Raw genomic sequence first — 20060 nt, forward strand, 5'->3', positions numbered from 1 at the left:
CTTTCATGTCTTTGAAGCAAAATTTGACAAATGGTTTTTCGGTTTTCTGTCTGTCTTTCATTCAATTCATGTGGCACCCATTTTCCACATTTTTGGATCTTTCCCATAGCTTTCAAACGGTCATAAATTGTTTGTTGTGCAACACTTAGCATTGTTGCCATTTGCTTCTGACTCAAAGTATCATCTTCATCCAATATTGCTTGCAATAACTTTTTTGGTGGTCTTCCACGTTCTTCATGTCTTACATCAAAATCATTATTTCTGAACCGTTGAAACTATTTTATGTTGCTTCTGATAGAGCATGATCACCATATGCCTCGACAATCATTCGATGCAACTCTGCAGCACTTTTTTTCAAATGAAAACAAATAATTAATGCTTTCCGCAAATCGTCACTTTCTGGTACAAAATTCGACATTGTTAACACAATGAAAACATATGATATTGTTTGTCCCATGACTTGATGTATACTAAATATCTTTGACAGATGTCATACCAACCAAACACCGAGCAGGGTGGCGCAGTGGTTAGACACTGGACTCGCATTCGGGAGGACGACGGTTCAATCCCGCGTCCGGCCATCCTGATTTAGGTTTTCCGTGATTTCCCTAAATCACTCCAGGCAAATGCCGGGATGGTTCCTCTGAAAGGGCACGGCCGACTTCCTTCCCAATCCTTCCCTAATCCGATGAGACCGATGACCACGCTGTCTGGTCTCCTTCCCCAAAAAACCAACCAACCAAACAAACAAACAAAAAAATTAAGGCTCGTTCACAACAAATGTTCCCTATCAACACATTTGTATCTTAACACTCATTTCATACCGGTACACATGGTAGTGTCTTAGTTTTACATTCATTAATAGATGTTTCAAGGTGTAAATTTTTCTGCAAGCACCATACAGTTTGATTTTACTTTCTTCAGGAGCTACCATTTCACTGAGATCATCTGACATCCATTCTCCTAGGTACTTCTCGGTTTTGGCTCCCTTGATATTTGTGGTAACGGTGACTCATAATTTGTGGGGTATCTTTAATACTGGTAATGATTTCAGTCTTTCCAATGCTAACCTAAAGATCAACTTTCTCTGCTATTAAATGCAGTGCTTGGAGTTGCATAAAAGCCTCTTGCATTACATTTGCCAATAAACTGATTCATCAGCAGAAGCCAGGTGTGGTATCCTTAGATTGTCTGTTTTGATCCCCATCCCTAGTCCAGTGTTTGGTGATAGAGATTTGCTCTGTCTCTTGGCCATTTTTTCTGGGAGACAGAAACATTAAAATTGGGCAACACTTATAGCATCTTCTGTATGATAACTTGTACAAATAGGTGATTTGACATATAATATCCACATATATGGAATGTTTATCCTTTGCTCTTGATGGCAATAATTTTTCATGTGTAACAAGGCACAAAGAATATGGAATATTAGTTGTCACAAAGTTTCCCTCCCCACAGCTCAGGACAATTGTAACATGAAGTCTAAGGCAGGGAAAGTATAGTTAAATTCATTTCTCAAAAAGATGGGCTGACCTAGTGTTTCTTTATGCCATAATTTTGCTACAAATGTGCACAGTTTTGTGGGTTTTCCTTTGTCAGTACACAGGAAAATACTTGTCACAGTGTTTGCCAATTTTGTGAGATATATTTTTCTAACTTTCTTAAAAGCCATTGAAAGAGAATAAGAATGAAACAAACTTAAGTATATTAAGCCAGGTAGTTATAGAAAGCATTTACTTATTTACATATGTGTTCAGTGGAACCACGCGAGCAAGAACAAGTTGCACACTTACTTAAAAGTTCAGTGGTATGAGAAAAAAACTGTATGTTCTATTTGGAAAAAAGTTATAATGTGAAATAAAAATTTGTCTTTTCTACTAAACCATTCAAGGATGATCCTAAATTCATTTATGAGGGTTGTTTTCTACAATCTCAGTTGCCACAGTCGTTTCTGCAGGTTAGTGTGCTGCCCTTTAATCTGAAGAAATAACTTATTTCTTTTTCTAATCACCGAGTCTGTCTTCTCATCCTATCCAGTAAGTCTCCCCTAACCCAGGGTTCTGGGTGATTTTTACGAACCCTCACCCTTTTCCTAAACCTCTCCAGTCCATTTCCTTCTCGCCTATCTACATTTACATAGATAGTTCGCAAACCACTGTATGGTGTGTTGCAGAGGGTACCCTGTACCACTACTAGTCATATGACTGTTCCATTCGCCTATATGCCTCCATATGAGTCCTAATTTCCTGTATCTAATCTTTGTGGTCCCTATGTGGAACTTACGTTGACAGCAGTAGAATCATTCAGCAGTCAGCTTCAAATGCTGGCTCTCTAAATTTTTTCAGTAGTGTTTCTCGAGAAGAATGTCACCTCTTCCCTCCAGGATTCCTATTTGAAATCCTAAAGCATCTCTGTAACATTGTTCAAACCTACTGATGACAAATCTAGCAGCTCACCTCTGTACTGCTTTGATGTCTTCCTTCAGTCTGACCTGCTACGGATCCCAAACACTTCAGCAGTACTCAAGAATAAGCCACACCAGTATCCTATACACAGCCTCTTTTAAAGGTGAACACCTCTTTCCTAAAATTCTCCCAATAAACTGAAGTCAACCATTCACCTTCCTTACCACAGTTCTCACATGCTTATTCCATCTCATATTGACTTGCAACATTATACCCAGATATTTAAGTGACTTGACTTTGTTAAGCAGGACACTAGTAATATTACTGAACATTACAGGTTTGATATTCCTACTCATCCATGTTAACTTACATTTTTCCACATTTAGGGCTAACTCCCATGCATCACACTAACTGGAAATTTTGCCTAAGTCCTTTTGTATCATCCTACAGTCCACTTAACTTTGACACCGTACTGCACACCACCATGGCATCATCAGCAAACAACCACAGATGGTTGCCCACTCTGTCCACCAAATCATATATACACACACAAAATTCAAGCTCCCCCAGGGGGTCCACAACTCTTTTGTGGACACGTGCGTAGCGAGCATGGGACCCCGAGCTAATGTGGCCCTCCTTCCTTTCCGGGCTGCATACCTTCCCTTCCCTTTCCGCATCCCTCCCCGTCCCCCATCTTCGCCCCCCCCCCCCCCTCACCTCTGGCTCTTTCCTTCCCTTTCTCCCCCTCTGGGAGTATGGTTTGTGCCTACGTCCGGAGACGGACGCTCGAAACTGTTCCAAATTCCTTGCCTTCTACACTTACAGGTCCTCGTCCTTCCTCTGTCCTTCTCTTTTCCTTCCCTCTTCTCCTTGCCCTTTTCTCCGCTGCGGCGTTTGAGACCCCCTCTTCTTTCCTTTCCCTTTCTCTTTTTTCCTCCCTGTGCGTGTCTGAAGGCCGACCCACGCACTTCCATGCGTAGCCGGTGACGGGGTAACACGTAATTCCCCACCCCGGGTAGACAGGTAGGACACGTACGTACCCCCTGGTAACGGCCAGGCCCAGGGAGGGGTGATTACCCGAGCTGATACCTTCCGAAAGTGCCGATTGGTCCCTCCGTCCGTTTGTCGGGAGGTGTGACCTGAGGTGTGAACAATCACCTAAGGCGGGTGTGCCCTCAGTGAGGGCCCCCACAAGGGAGGAGCGCGCCATCGGAGACGCCGGTAATCATGGGGGATTCTTCCGCAATGGTTTCCTCACCTTCCACTATGTCTGCTCACAAACGTAAGTTCACTGAGTCTCAGCCACAGACGGTTCTTCCATCATTGCCACAGTTCCTTGTTGTTTCTCGGTCTGACGAAGGTCACGACTTTTCCACGGTCAACCCTTTCATTATTCAGAAAGGTGTCGACGCAATTGCGGGTCCTGTAAAGTCTTGTTCCAGATTACGGAATGGCACCCTGTTGTTAGAAACACACAGTGCCCTCCAGGCTCAAAAATTGCTGCGTACTTCTCTGCTCCATACATTCCCTGTCCGGGTGGAACCGCACCGTACCTTAAATTCCTCGCGTGGAGTCGTTTATACACGCTCCCTCGATGGACTGTCTGACGAAGAAATTCAGCACTACCTGTCTGACCAGGGCGTCACGGCTGTTCATCGGGTTATGAAAAGGGTTGACATGAACATCATTCCAACCCGCACTGTCTTCTTGACATTTGACAAAGTTCAACTCCCATCAAAAGTCAAAGCAGGCTATGAGATAATTTCCGTTCGCCCTTATGTCCCAAACCCTACACGTTGCTATCGATGTCAGCGGTTCAATCACACCAGCCAGTCCTGTTCCAATCCGGCCAAATGTGTTACGTGTGGCAAGGATGCCCATGAGGGTGCTTGTCCACCTCCATCCCCTCGCTGCATCAACTGTATGGGTGACCACGCTGCTTCCTCTCGAGATTGCCCCGTTTTTAAGGATGAAAAGCTCATCCAGGAAATAAGAGTGAAGGAAAAGGTGTCGCCCTTTGCTGCTCGAAAGTTACTCGCCAGTCGACAGCCCACCGTGCCTCAGAAAGGAAAATACAGCACTGTCCTTGCTTCTCCTCGGCCAACAAAGGAGGCGGCCACGCAGACTTGCGACCTCACCTTTAGTACCACGGTCATCAGATCGGCCAGCGCAAAGATCGCGCGTTCAACCTCACCACTTTCGCCTGCCCACTCTATGGCTCACCTTTCGTCGGGTTCTGCTAAATCTCGAGCCCAAAGGTCAGACGCCAAGTCTTCGAAAAAAGAGCATTCTCGTGAAGAGTTTTTACGTACCGCAACTTCACAACCATTGGTTTCTCCTTCATCTAAACATCCTACTTCCAAGAAGGCTACGAAGAAAAACAGTTCCTCTCCTTCTCCGCCAAGGCGTGTCCCATCTACAGCACCTCCTGGCGGAAATCGCCCTCGGCCATCTTCTGTGTCGCCGAGGCGCACTGCTGGTGGCCGGTCAACTGGCCGATCGTTGGTGGCAGGAGCTGCTCCTGACCGACCTATGGATCAGGATCTTCTGCCTTCGACTGAATGCCATTCCATGCTGTCGGTCGCAAGCTCTGAGCAGTCGTTGAGTTGACAGCACTCTTGGTCACGTTCCTCCATTTTCTGTTCACCCTATGTCCATTATCCACTGGAATATCCGCGGCATTCGAGCCAATCGGGATGAATTGTTGATCCTCTTACGATCCTACTCGCCGGTCATCTTCTGTCTTCAGGAAACAAAGCTGCATCTCCATGACCGCTTTGTTCTCCCTCATTTTCAGTCCGTCCGATATGACCTCCCCTCTGTTGAAGGTACTCCAGCCCATGGAGGACTCTTGATTCTGCTCCATGATACTCTCCATTATCACCCAATCCCCTTAAACAGTTCCAAGCTGTCGCCGTCCGTCTTTCCCTTTCTGGATACACGTTCTCTCTTTGTACGGTATACATTCCATCGTCCACACCAATGGCACGAGCTGATCTCCTTCATCTTCTTGATCAGCTTCCACCCCCCTATTTGCTGGTTGGGGACTTCAATGCCCACCACCCGCTTTGGGGATCTCCGCATCCTTGTCCACGTGGCTCCCTATTGCTAGACGTCTTCCACCAAGCGGATCTAGTCTGCCTCAACACTGGGGTCCCCACATTTTTGTCTGCCTCCACGACAAATTTATCTCATTTGGACCTTGCGGTCGGTACTGTTCCGGTAGCTCGGCGCTTTGAATGGTTCGCCCTTGATGATACACACTCGAGTGACCACTTTCCATGTGTTCTTAGACTGCAGCCTCAACTGCCATATACGCGCTCGCGACGCTGGAAGTTTGCCCAAGCCGATTGGACACTTTTTTCGTCTCTAGCGACATTCGATGACCGTCGCTTTCCCAGCGTCGTCGATGAGGTCACACATGTTACCGACGTTATTCTCAGAGCTGCGGAACGTTCAATACCACGCACCTCCGAATTGCCCCGGCGCCCCCCAGTTCCTTGGTGGAACGAGGCATGCCGTGACGCAATACGTGAGCGGCGACGTGCTCTTCGCATTTTCCGTCACCATCCAACTTTGGCCAACTGTATCCGATATAAGCAGCTCCGTGCGCGATGCCGTCGCGTCATCCGCGATAGCAAGAAGGCAAGCTGGAAATTCTTTATTAGCTCATTTAACACCTTCACTCCCTCCTCGGAAGTTTGGAGTCGGCTTCGACGGTTCTCAGGCGCGCCTAGTTTCTCCCCGGTCTCTGGGCTCACTGTCGTGCATGATACCTTAGTGGACCCCGTCGCAATTTCTAACTCATTGGGTCAGCACTTTGCTGAGATTTCGAGCTCTTCAAATTACCCGCCAGCGTTTCTCCCGAAGAAACGTGCAGCGGAAGTGCGACATCTTGCTTTCTCCTCTCAAAACCACGAAAGCTACAATACTGTTTTCTCCATGCGGGAACTCCAACATGCCCTCTCTTCTTCTCGCTCCTCCGCCCCAGGACCGGATGGTATCCATGTCCAAATGTTGCTGCATTTATCAACCCATAGCCTGCGTTACCTCCTTCGCCTTTATAATCGAATTTGGACCGACAGTACCTTTCCCAGGCGATGGCGGGAAGCTATTGTCGTTCCCGTTCCGAAACCTGGAAAGGACAAACATCTCCCCTCTAGCTATCGCCCCATTTCTCTCACGAGTAGTGTCTGTAAGGTTTTGGAGCGTATGGTGAATTACCGTTTAGCTTGGTGGCTGGAATCCCGCAGTCTTTTAACACCAGCCCAATGCAGATTTCGAAAGCATCGTTCTGCCGTTGACCATCTTGTTGCTCTCTCCACTTATATCATGAACAATTTTCTCCGGAAACGCCAAACAGTAGCAATATTTTTTGATCTGGAGAGAGCATACGATACCTGTTGGAGGACAGGCATCCTCCGCACACTGTTCTCTTGGGGCTTTCGAGGCCAGCTGCCCCTTTTTCTTCGCGAATTTATGGCCGAGCGCACATTTAGGGTGCGGGTGAACACTACTCTCTCCCGTACTTTCTCCCAAGAAAACGGGGTACCCCAGGGCTCCGTGCTGAGTGTTGTACTGTTTGCCATCGCCATTAATCCAATTATGGATTGTCTCCTTCCTGATGTCTCGGGCTCCCTCTTTGTGGACGATTTTGCGATCTACTACAGCTCTCAACGGACTAGCCTTCTTGAAAGATGTCTTCAAGGATGTCTCGATCGCCTCCACTCGTGGAGCATCGAAACCGGGTTCCGTTTCTCACCCAGTAAGACCGTTTGTGTTAATTTTTGGCGACGTAAGGAGTTTCTTCCGCCCTTCTTACATCTAGGTCCTGTCAACCTTCCATTTTCCGACGTCGCTAAATTCTTGGGTCTTATGTTTGACAGAAAACTGTGCTGGTCCTCCCACGTTTCCTATCTTTCGGCTCGCTGTCTGCGTTCCCTTAACACCCTCCGTGTCCTGAATGGTACCTCCTGGAGAGCGGACCGAGTGGTCCTTCTCCGCCTCTATCGCGCCTTGGTGCGCTCAAAATTGGATTATGGAAGCATAGTCTACTCCTCTGCTCGGCCGTCTATTCTTCGGCGTCTCGACTCTATCCACCACCGTGGATTACGTTTAGTGTCTGGAGCTTTTTACACCAGCCCTGTGGAAAGCCTTTATGCTGAGACTGCTGAACCTCCGCTGTCCAATCGGCGCACAGTCCTTCTGAGTCGTTATGCTAGCCATCTGTCTTCCATGCCTGCTAATCCAGCCCGTTACCTTTTTTTCGATGCCTCCTTTGATGTCGGTTATGCAGGCCGCTCCTCCTCCCTACTACCCCCGGGAGTCCGCTTCCGTCAACTGCTCCATTCTCTTTCCTTCCGCTTTCCTAAAACCTTCTTGACAACTTGGGGTACAGCACCGCCTTGGCTCCGTCCCCGGATCGACTTGCTCAGCGACCTATGTCAATTTCCCAAGGATGGTACCCCTACACTTGTTTACCGTCGGGCATTTGCTGCTCTATGTGCACAAATGACGGAAGCCACATTTATTTACACCGACGGCTCGAAAACATCGTTAGGTGTAGGGAGTGCCTATATTGTTGGCGACACCCCAAATCACTTTCGGCTTCCCGACCAGTGTTCGGTTTATACTGCGGAGCTTTACGCTGTTCTCCAGGCTGTCCACTACATCCGTCGCCATCAGCGGATACAGTACGTAATCTGCTCAGATTCTCTCAGCTCTCTCCTAAGTCTCCAAGCTCTTTACCCTGTGCACCCTCTGGTCCACCGGATTCAGGACTGTCTGCGCTTGCTCCACCTGGGGGGCGTCTCAGTGGCGTTCCTCTGGCTCCCGGGACACGCTGGTATCTGTGGGAATGAGGCGGCCGATATAGCGGCCAAGGCTGCAGTCTCTCTTCCTCGGCCAGCTATTCAGTCTCTTCCGTTTACCGATCTACGGAGCGGTTTATGTCGCCAAGTTGCTCATTTATGGCATGCGCATTGGTCAACACTTCCCCATAATAAATTGCGGGAAGTGAAAGCCCTTCCTTGCGCTTGGACCTCTTCCTCCCGAACGCGTTGTCGGGAGGAGGTAATTTTAGCTAGACTCCGGATAGGGCACTGTCTTTTTAGCCATCGACATCTTTTAAGCGGTGATCCTCCCCCACTCTGTCCCCACTGCTCTCAGCTGTGGACGGTCAGACACCTTTTAATTGAATGCCCCTATTTTAATCCGTTACGCTCCCGTCTACAGCTATCGCCTGATCTATCATCGATTTTAGCAGATGACACGCGCTCAGCTGACCGCGTTCTACAGTTTATTAGTGACAGTGAAATGACGTCAGTCATCTGAAGCTTTTTTTTTGGGGGGACAACCAATCCCTTTCTATAGTGGATTTTTAAGCATTCCTTCTGCCTTTAGTTTCCCATTGCTGCTGATTTTAAATTTCGTTTTTTTCCTGTTTCCTACGTCACGGGCTGGGCGCTAATGACCATAGAAGTTTTGCGCCCTAAAACCACAAAAAAAAAAAAAAAAAAAAAAAAGGAAAAAAAAAAAAAAAAAAAAAAAAAATTTCAAGCTTTCGCAACCCACGGTTGCTTCATCAGGAAAGAGGGAAAGAGAGGGAAAGATGAAAGGATGTGGGTTTTAAGGGAGAGGGTAAGGAGTCATTCCAATCCCAGGAGCAGAAAGACTTACCTTAGGGGGGAAAAAGGGACAGGTATACACTCGTGCACACACACACACACACACACACACACACACACACACACACACACATATCCATTCGCACATATACAGACACAAGCAGACATATGTAAAGGCAAAGACTTGAGATGTCAGTCGAGGCGGAAGTACAGAGGCAAAGATGTTGTTTAGTAATAAGTCATGTACGAGGGGTGGCAATTTGAAATTAGCGGAGGTTGAGGCCTGGTGGGTAACAGGAAGAGAGGATATATTGGAGGGCAAGTTTCCAACTCCAGAGTTCTGATAGGCTGGTGTCAGTGGGAAGTATCCAGATAACCGGACGGTGTAATACTGTGCCAAGATGTGCTGGTCGTGCACCAAGGTATGTTTAGCCACAGGGTGATCCTCATTACCAACTACAATGGGCCGGCCAGGATCTTTGGGTTTGTGAATTTTAGGAGGTAGGTAGAAGGTAGGAATGCGGGGTGTCGGTGAGGTCAGAAGGTTGATGGAGTCAGGTGAAAGGTTTTGTAGGGGGCCTAAGGTTCTGAGAATTCCTTGAAGCTCCACCTGGACACCAGGAATGGGATTACCTTGGCAAACTTTGTATGTAGTGTTGTTTGAAAGGTGACGCAGTCCCTCAGACATTTCCATTCCTGTTTTTCCCACATAACCGATCATTTTTTAGCAGCTTCCCACAGGTTTTAACGTTATTATTTCTTCGTCAGACAATTGTTAGCCTCATTTCCATAATCTGCCACCACATAACCAGTTCTTTTAATACATTTACACGCAGTTTTTTTCGAAATTTTCCCGAATTTCTCCACCCTTTAACGTGTTTTGGAGGCAACACAACTACCTAACCTTTGTACACATCATTGTTCACCAACCTAAGTTCACCACAGGATCAACATAGTTCAGCTTAAACCAACACTTTTTGGACTTTGTTTGCCACCATAACTCCAGTTGCTTTCTAGTTCACCTTTATCTCTCCCCATTTATTTTTATTTTCACTTTAGCCTCATGTTACCCTTTCCACCTTCTAATACCATGTCCCCCTCACAACATCCCCATGACCCCATTAAGTTTTATTTACATTCCCTCCGCAAACATGCCTTCGCCCTAGCCAGATTACACTCCAATATTTTATTTACTCAGGCTTGTCTGACATTTGGCATTACCCCCAAAGGCCTCACACTTAAAGTTCCCATCTCTGGCTGTAACCCTTCTTTCCATCAGTCCCTATACCAGTTCCAAACTGAACAATCCATAGACCTCACCCACCTAATCCTTCACCTACACATCAACTCAGCCAATGCGCACACCCCTCAACTCCTATCCCTAATCAAAGTCCTCAATCTTTCCTCTCCCACATCCACACCGGCTGTTCAGAGCATCCTCCTACAGGCCAAGCGCAATTTAGAACAGCATGCCACCCTCCACCTCAAAAAACTATCCAACCTCCTGGTTTCCCACCTCCAGAAAGGCAACTCACACACCCTCCACAACCTTTCCAACAAACCTCAACCTCCTCTCATTGCACACAGACCCAGTCTCTCCCATCTACTCAATCTCCCACTTCCAGCTCCGCTCCCCCTAAAACCTCAAAATTCTAGTCAACACAATCTGGAACCACAACACCCCAATTCAGTAGTTAACCTTTCCTCCAAACTTCTCTCCCAATCCGAAACCTCTGTCCTATCCAAAGGCCTCACCTTCAGCCCCACTCCCAGATTCAACCAAACAGCCCTCGTCAACGATTTACTGTCCTACACTCGTAGTCTCTGCTGGAAATATCACTTTGCCTTGAAGAAAAATAATCCTAATCCTACTCCTAATTATCCAACTCCCCAGGACACTATCCAAATTGAACCCTGCCTGGAACAGTTCCGTTCTCCATCACAGCGGGACCCACCTCCTCTTCCTCAAAATCACCCTCTCCAAACCTTACAGGAATTTCTCACTTCCAGCCTTGTCTCTCAATCTTTCTTGAAAAACCTTAATCCTACTCCCAACATTACCACAGCTGAAGCCCAGGCTATCCATGATCTGAAAGCTGACCGATCCATAGTCATTCTTCTGACTGACAAGGGTTCCATGACCGTGGTACTTGATCGTCGGGAGTATGTGGCTGAGGGACTGTGTCAGCTTTCAGACAACACTAGATACAAAGTTTGCCAAGGTAATCCCATTCCTGATGTCCAGGCGGAGCTTCAAGGAATCCTCAGAACCTTAGGCCCCCTGCAAAACCTTTCACCTGACTCCATCAACCTCCTGACCTCACCGACAGCCAGCACTCCTACCTTCTAACCACTTCCTAAAATTCACAAACCTAATGATCCTGGCCACCCCATTGTAGCTGGTTACCAAGCCCCCACAGAACGTATCTCTGCCTACCTTCATCCCATTACATGCAGTCTCCCATACTTCATCAAAGACACCAACCACTTTCTCGAACGCGTGGAATCCTTACTCAATCTGTTAGCCCCGGAAACCATCCTTGTAACCATTGATACCACTTCCCTATACACAAATATCCCGCACGTTCAGGGCCTCGCTGCGATGGAGCACTTCCTTTCACGCCAATCACCTGCCACCGTACCTAAAACCTCTTTCCTCATTACCTTAGCCAGCTTCATCCTAACTCACAACTTCTTCACTTTTGAAGGACAGACATAGCAACAATTAAAGGGAACAGCCATGGGTACCAGGATGGCCCCCTCGAACACCAACCTATTTATGGGTCGCTTAGAGGAAGCCTTCTTGGTCACCTAGGCCTGCCAACCCAAAGTTTGGTACAGATTTGTTGATGACATCTTCATGATCTGGACTCACAGTGAAGAAGAACTCCAGAATTTCCTCTCCAACCTCAACTCCTTCGGTTCCATCAGATTCACCTGGTCTGACTCCAAATCCCATGACACTTTCCTCGACGTTGATCTCCACCTGTCCAATGGCCAGCTTCACACATCCGTCCACATCAAACCCACCAACAAGCAACAGTACCTCCATTATGACAGCTGCCACCCATTCCATATCAAACGGTCCCTTCCCTACAGCTTAGGTCTTCGTGACAAACGAATCTGCTCCAGTCCTGAATCCCTGAACCATTACACCAACAACCTGAAAACAGCTTTCGCATCCCACAACTACCCTCCCGACTTGGTACAGAAGCAAATTACCAGAACCACTTCCTCATCCCCTCAAACCCAGAACCTCCCACAGAAGAACCCCAAAAGTGCCCCACTTGTGACAGGATACTTTCCGGGACTGGATCAGACTCTGAATGTGGCTCTCCAGCAGGAATACAACTTCCTCAAATCCTGCCCTGAAATGAGATCCATCCTTCATGAAATCCTGCCCACTCCACCAAGAGTGTCTTTCCGCCGTCCACCTAATCTTCGTAACCTCTTAGTTCATCCCTATGAAATCCCCAAACCACCTTCCCTGCCCTCTGGCTCCTACCCTTGTAACCGCCCCCGGTGTAAAACCTGTCCCATGCACCCTCCCACCACCACCTACTCCAGTCCTGTAACCCGGAAGGTGTACGCGATCAAAGGCAGAGCCACGTGTGAAAGCACCCATGTGATTTACCAACTGACCTACCTACACTGTGAAGCCTTCTATGTGGGAATGATCAGCAACAAACTGTCCATTCACACAAACTGACACAGGCAGACAGTGTTTGTTGGTAATGAGGATCACCCTATGGCTAAACAAGCCTTGGTGCATGGCCAGCACATCTTGGCACAGTGTCACACTGTCCGGGTTATCTGGATACTTCCCACTGACACCAACCTATCAGAACTCCGGAGATGGGAACTTGCCCTTCAATATATCCTCTCTTCGAGAGAGAGAGAGAGAGAGAGAGAGGAAAGAGAGAGAGAGAGAGAGAGAGAGAGAGAGAGAGAGAGAGAGAGAGAGGAAAGAGAGAGAGAGAGAGAGAGAGAGAGAGAGAGAGAGAGAGAGATAACAACAGCAGTTGTATCGCAATTCCCTGGGCCACCCTTGTCTCTGATGAACACCTACCAATGAGGACAACATACTGGGTTCTATTATTTAAGAAGTGAGAGAGATAACAACAGCAGTTGTATCACACTTCCCTGGGCCACCCTTGTCTCTGATGAACACCTACCAATGAGGACAACATACTGGGTTCTATTATTTAAGAAGTCTTTGAGGCACTCTCATATCTGTGAACTTATTTCATTTTCTCATACCTTCATTAACAGCCTGCGATGGGGCACCATGTCAAATGCTTTCTGGAAATCTAGAAATATGGGATCTGCTTGTTACCCTTCATCCATACTTCGCATTATATCATGTAAAAAAATGAAATCATCGTATGGCATTGCTGGACGGGAGATCCCATTTGGGTTCGGCCGCGAAGCGCAAGTCTTGATTCAGTTGGCCCCACATTGGGCAACTTGTGATTGATGATGAGGATGAAATGATGATGAGGACAACACAATACTCAGTCCACAAGTGGAGAAAATTTCCAACCTGCAGCAAACAGAAATTAGGGATATTGGCCTGTAATTTTGTGGGTCCATTCTTTTACCCTTCGTATACAGTGGAGTCACATGCACTTTTTTTCCAGTCGCTTGGGACTTCATGTTGGATGAGAGATTCACAGTAACTGCAAGCTATGTAAGGGCCCAATCCTGTAGAGTTCTCTTTGTAAAACTGACCTGGGATTCCATCTGGAGCTAATGATTTATTTGCTTTCAAATATTTCAGTTGTTTCTCTACACCAGGTATGCTTACCACTATATCGTCCATATGGGAGTCTGTCTGATGGTCAAATGATGGTATGTTTGTCTGATTCTGCTGTGTGAATGATTTCTTGAATGTGAAATTTAAAACTTTGGCTTGTGTTTTGCTTTTGTGAACTGCCACACCAGGCTGGTCGACAAGGGACTGGATGGAAGTCTTAGACCCACTTAGCGATTTTACATAAAACGAAAATTTTCTAGGATACTCTGTCAGATCTTTTGTTAAAGTGTGATGATGGTAGTTGTATGCTTTGCTCATAGATCTATTCACAGATGAACAAGTCTCTACTAACCTTCGCTTGTTGTCATTTGTGTGTTCCCTTTTGAACTGAGAGTGCAGCAGCCTCTGCTTCCTCAGTATCCTTTGAATTTAGTTACTAAACTATGGTGGATCTTTTCCATCTTTTATCTACATACGAGGCACATAACTCTCCAGACCATGATTTATAATCTTCTTAAAATTCTTAAAGTTTGCCCATAATTTCTCTACATCCATCTTACTGGAACTAAGTGATGCCAGTTCATTGTCTAAGTGAGATGGTAATAACTGCTTATCTGCTCTATCTAGCAGAAACACTCTCCTAGCCTTCTTTACTGATTTATTAACTTTGGTAATTATAGTTGCTATAATGACTTCATGATCACTAATCCCTGGCCTTTTTGTAGTGAAAAGGTCTAAGATATTACCACTGTGTGGGCTGCTGAGCCAGCTGCTCAAGACAGGTTTCAAAAAACATGCTCAAAACTATTTCGCATGACTGTCTGTCTGCACCTCCCACAATGAATCCATAGATATCCCAGTCTATACTCAGTAGGTTAAAGAAGAAGGAGTCACTGGCTCTGAAAGCATGCCTACATAAAACCTTTTCTGATATGTGTGTTCCCCTGCCACTGCTTGGTGAGTAGATTTTTTATCTATCCAATTACATTATACTGAAAAAAAATTTTTGTAACATTTAACTCTTGCACACAATGGTCTCCATATATAACTTTTATATAAAATCTTATCTTCAGTTAGTCAGCCTTCCAAATTTAGTGGCATTAGCAGAATTCAAACACACTTTTTCACCTGCAAACAAAATGGCTTTGTGATCAGCTGAGGTGTAATGCATATACTGGAAGCTTCCAGCACTAACAGTGAGCAGAACTATATGTTGAATGCTGACAGTACAGTATTTAAGAATAAAAAATTACAGTATGCTTTTGTCACTGAGTAATACCTAAGTCACAAAGATGCATACATTTATTATACATGAAATACCATCTCCTTGCCTTACCCCTGTATTGGTCTGGTAACTCTCTGAGAGTTGTCCTCTAAACTCTACTTTCAATTTGGTGTTGCACAGGGTGACTTGCACCAATCTGTTGAGTTTTTTGTTGAGTCCTAGTTCCTTTCACATTCCAAAGAGCATGGTTCTATCCAAAGAGTCATATGCCTTTTGGAAGTCTACGAAGGTAGCTACCCACTGCCTGGCTTATTTCTTGCTGTATAACATGGTGGTCTCAAAATTTTGTATTTGTTCAATACTGGACCTGTATTCCTCTAACTCCTTGTCCCGCTGTCTCGTTATGTGTCATTGAAGATCTATGAAAAGCTTTTATATGTGACTGCAAGCAACAATATTCTTCTGTAGTTACCAGGATCAGATTTGTTCCTGCTTTGCGAATTGGGTGGATAATGGCTGAGGTCTTGTTATCTGGGAGTTTTTTGCTAGCTCGTGTGTCCAGGATTACTGTGTGTACTGTATAAGCTTGTGTATGTTTTCTCCAGCTGATTTCAGCATTTATATCTCTATACCATATTTCTCAGAGGCTTTGTTGTTTTTGAGGAGATGTATGACATTTTCCTTTCCTATGTACGTGGGAAGAGGGATATGCTTGGTGTTGGGGTTAGTAGGTTCTCTAACTGGGAGTTATTGAGTGGATTCTTTGGCACTTAGAAGTTTCTAGAAGCAGTCAGCTACCGTTTTAGTCCATTTTCTATCACTGGTGCATAGTGATCCATTTTCTCACTGGAGATGTAAAGTAGGCAATATGTACTGCGTTCTCTGTTGTTTGAAGCCCTTATATAGTTCTCTGGTTCTTCCCTTTAAGGTTGTCCTCCACATGCTGAATAAATTGTCCACTGTTCTTCCTCTTTGCCCCCTCCTATGACGCTAACTGTGAGCTTCCTGTGTGTAATAAAGGCTTGTAAGTTGACATCATTCTTGTGCATCTGTAGCATCGTCACACTTGCTGGACCACCAATTGTGCTCATTCCTCTTAGCTCTGCTGGAGAATGTCTCCTGAGCTGTTGTTACTATGATGTCTCTGAGTTGATACTGGCGTATAGAGGTGTTCACCCTGTTGGTATTCTGGTTCAGCCATTCTTGTTAGCTAGTACTATCATACTAAAGTTTCGTGAATCAAATCTGGGGATCTTCTTCTTCTTCACTGGTGTGTTATTGGTCCTTTTTAGATGCCTTAGATTCATTTTTACCAGTGATAGGTAATAATTGGAATTGAAGTTAGTTCCTCTAAGCACCATAACATTCATAATGCTGCAATGGTTTTGTCTGTCTATTGCTACGTTGTCGATCTGGAACTCACCCAATATGCTGTTTGGGCTGCGATATATCTTGGTCTTCCTCGGTAGATGTTTAAATGCCTTGGACACCAGTAGTAGTCCATAGTTAATGCATAGGCTGATTAAACATTTGACATTGATTGTGTCACAGGCTGGATATCTTCCAGTAATCTTTCAGTTTTCATGTTAGCTTCCAATTTGGATATTGAAATCTCATAGCGAAATAGACATATGGTGATACAGGGTTTCCTTGAAAGTCGGCAAGCATTGGTCTGTGGTCTCAGGATTTTTCTAATCACAGTCATTGGTAGGAGCACGGAAATGGAACAGAGAGTTTTATTGTAGGACCTGAAGGATATTACCAAGGTTCTGTCATTTGATAAAGAGAAGCCAAGCAAATAGGTTATGACCAACATAACCTATTTGTAGTGTGTACTGCAGAACCATTCCCCTTGAAGGGTACATTCTCCATAATTCTCAAACCAGTTTTTCCTTCATTATTATTATTATTATTATTATTTTGTATGATAGCCCTAATCCAGATGGTATCAATTGGCAGGCACACTGCTTCTGTCTCACATATAAACTAAAACATCATTTCGAAAACATACTTAGTGGCAAAAGTAAAGAATTGAAAGCTATAAACTGAAAAAATAATAATAAATAACTTGGAATCTAACCAGCACAACATAAAAATGATCGATTTTGTTTTCTATTTTTGAGATGCAGTTTGTAATATTTGGTTGTTTGTAACGTCTAATTGAAACTCCTGCCTTATGTTACAGATGATGGTGATGCTGGAAGTTCATTTGGATCACGTCGTGATCTAAACAGAATTTCAGATGCACCCATACCTGAATGGGTTGTAGTAGGTGAGAGTGTCCTTATTCGACCCTATAACTCTTCAGGTGTTGTTGCCTATGTAGGCGGAACTGAATTTGCGCAAGGAACATGGGTAGGCGTGGCTCTGGATGCCCCAACAGGTAATAAATTTTCTGAAATACATGTTAAAAGGCCATGATTTGCCACATTTTCATGTTCATATCTTTTGATTGTTGTTCTTGTCTGCATGAAACTTTTTTTGATCAAAATAGTCTGCAGAAGTAGGGTCAGTGGTGGTTCTTGTAATTCCAAGAAAAGTTTGAACTTTGAGAATCAGACACTTAAGATAAGAGCAGAAACAGATGATAATAAAGTGCATTCTACTTACTTCATAGTAAGTGATACTGCAAGGGAGAAGACAACTGAGATTAAGTGATGCTAGTAAACTGATACATGCCCTGTATATTGTACATTTGCGCATTTAAGGCACCTGGGATGGTAGTAATAGATAAATAAAAATTGGATTTTTTGGTAGAAAGACCCATGAAGAAGGTTTTGTCTTGAAGTAAACTATCACGATGAAAATTAAATAGTAATAAAAAAGACCTTGGTCTCTTTGTGTGTCGAATGAATGGTCCAGATATCAAAATAACAGTGAATAGCTCTGTATGGAGCAGGGAAGTGGATATAAATTTAAAAAATATCAGTATATGCAGTGCAGAAACTGCAAGAGGTTTCTGTACAACATAGGCCTAAAATATATGCATGCAGGACATGCAGGTAGAGGTGATTGACAGTGTTCAATCTTTGGATTAAACCTAATAATACATGCAGTTGGGAGAAGCTTACAAGAGAACTGCTGAAATATACAGACAAATCTTTATTTGCTATGAGAATTTTATCAGGCATATGTGTTTTAAACATAAAAAAGTTGGCAGACATTACTTACTTTTATTCCTCAGTCTCATATGGTATCATATTCTGTGGAACTCATCAGGGCAAAAGCATATAGTTTGAATTCATCTTTCAGAAGCCCATTTACAGAACTGTGTCCTAACTAGTACTTCACATTGTATTTATTCCTGTATGAAATTTATCATAAGTAATTTATCTCCGGTTGAAATCAACAACTTAGTTCATGGAATAAGTACCAGAAATAACAGCCTTCATGAAGACATAACCACTTTGACCCAGCAAGGTGACCATTATTCAGGAACACACATTTTCAATAGTTTCCCACCTACCATAAAATATTTATCTACGTTTAAGTGGCCTAAAGTATTTATTGATGAATTTATTAGTAGACTCACCCATGTGCAAGCTTTATAAGAAAAGTACACTGAGGTGATAAGTTGTGGGATAGTGATATGCACATATACATATGGTGGTATATTGCATACGCAAGGTATGAAAGGGCAGTGCATTGGTGGGGCTGTCATTTGTACTCAGGTGTTGGTGGGTCTGTCATTTGTACTCGGGTGATTCATGCAAAATGGTGTCCAACATGATTTTGGCTGCATGATGGGAATTAACAGACTCTGAATGCTGAATTGTAGTTGGAGCTAAACACACAGGACATTCCATTTCAGAAATTATTAGGGAATTCAATATTCCAAGATCCACAGTGTCAAGAGTGTGCTGAGAATACCAAATTTCAGGTGTTACCTTTCACCACAAACAATGAATGGTTACGCTTACGCCTTTCACTTAATGAACAAGAGCAGCATCATTTGTGTAGCAACACTGCATGAAAGAACTGCAGAAATCAATGTGGGATGTATGATAAACATATCCCTTAGGACAGTGTGGTGAAACTTGGTGTTAATGGGCTATGGCAGCAGATCAGTGACGTGAGTACCTTTGGTAACAGCACAACATTACCTGCAGCACCTCTCTTGGGCTCATGACCATATTGTTTGGACTCTAGATGATTGGAAAACTGTGGCTTGGTCAGATGAGTCCCAATCTCAGCTGGTAAGAGCTGATGGTAGGGTTCAGTGTGTGTGTGTGTGTGTGTGTGTGTGTGTGTGTGTGTGTGTGTGGTTTGAGGTTTTCGGGCAAACGCATAGAAACAGGAACACATGCAGTGAAGGGACGAAGACGGACAGCGAACAAGGGGAATGGCTAAAAGACACAAACCTGACGCAGTTCCAAATCCTCACATACAGAGACAAAACAAGAGGAGAAGAAACACACTAAAAAAGGAAAGAAAACACAAGGAAAAGAGAACAGAAATCGAAGTGAAACAAGAAGGTAATCGTGACTGGCGGACATCTTACCTAAAACCTGGGTGAGCCAGTCACCCAGCAGCACATTAAAATCCTCTCCCTAAAATGTTGTGGCGCAGACCCCACACAGCCATGGACCCAAGTTGTGAGCAAGGCACTGTTCTGAGCTGGTGGTGTGGGCTTTGTTTGCATGGAATGGACTGCATCTTCTGGTCCAACTGAACTAATCATTGATTCTAAATGATACGTTCTGCTACTTGAAAACCATTTGCACCTATTTGTGGACTTCATGTTCCCAACTAATGATGTTATTTTTATGGATGACAATGCACCATGTCACTGGGCCACAATTGTTCGTGACTGTTTTGAGAACATTCTGAACAGTTCGAGTGAATTGAGTTGGCCATCTAGATTGCCCTACATGGCAACAAAATTCTGCTTCAAGTCCTGCTGTCTCCTTGGTTGTGCAACAGAGGGGCAGAGATACTGCTACTTACTCATCTACTGATAAGTAATATTCACTATCTGTAACTTATGATATTGGTCATTTTTGATTTTCTGGTGGCACTAGTTGTTTATAGTGTTTGGTTGTTGTTCT

General features: G+C 44.6%; 1 protein-coding gene across 1 annotated transcript in view; it reads left to right on the forward strand.

Moving 5' to 3' along the window:
- Positions 1-20060, forward strand: part of LOC124594646 (kinesin-like protein KIF13A) — a 404453-nt gene that overhangs the window by 356710 nt on the left and 27683 nt on the right. Inside the window, exon 34 of the mRNA XM_047133014.1 lies at positions 17198-17395. Within this exon, the coding sequence (XP_046988970.1) occupies positions 17198-17395 (198 nt within the window). The remainder of the gene's footprint in view (positions 1-17197; positions 17396-20060) is intronic.

Source organism: Schistocerca americana, chromosome 2 (genome assembly GCF_021461395.2).
Source record: "Schistocerca americana isolate TAMUIC-IGC-003095 chromosome 2, iqSchAmer2.1, whole genome shotgun sequence".
NCBI classification, from domain to species: Eukaryota; Metazoa; Arthropoda; class Insecta; order Orthoptera; family Acrididae; genus Schistocerca; species Schistocerca americana.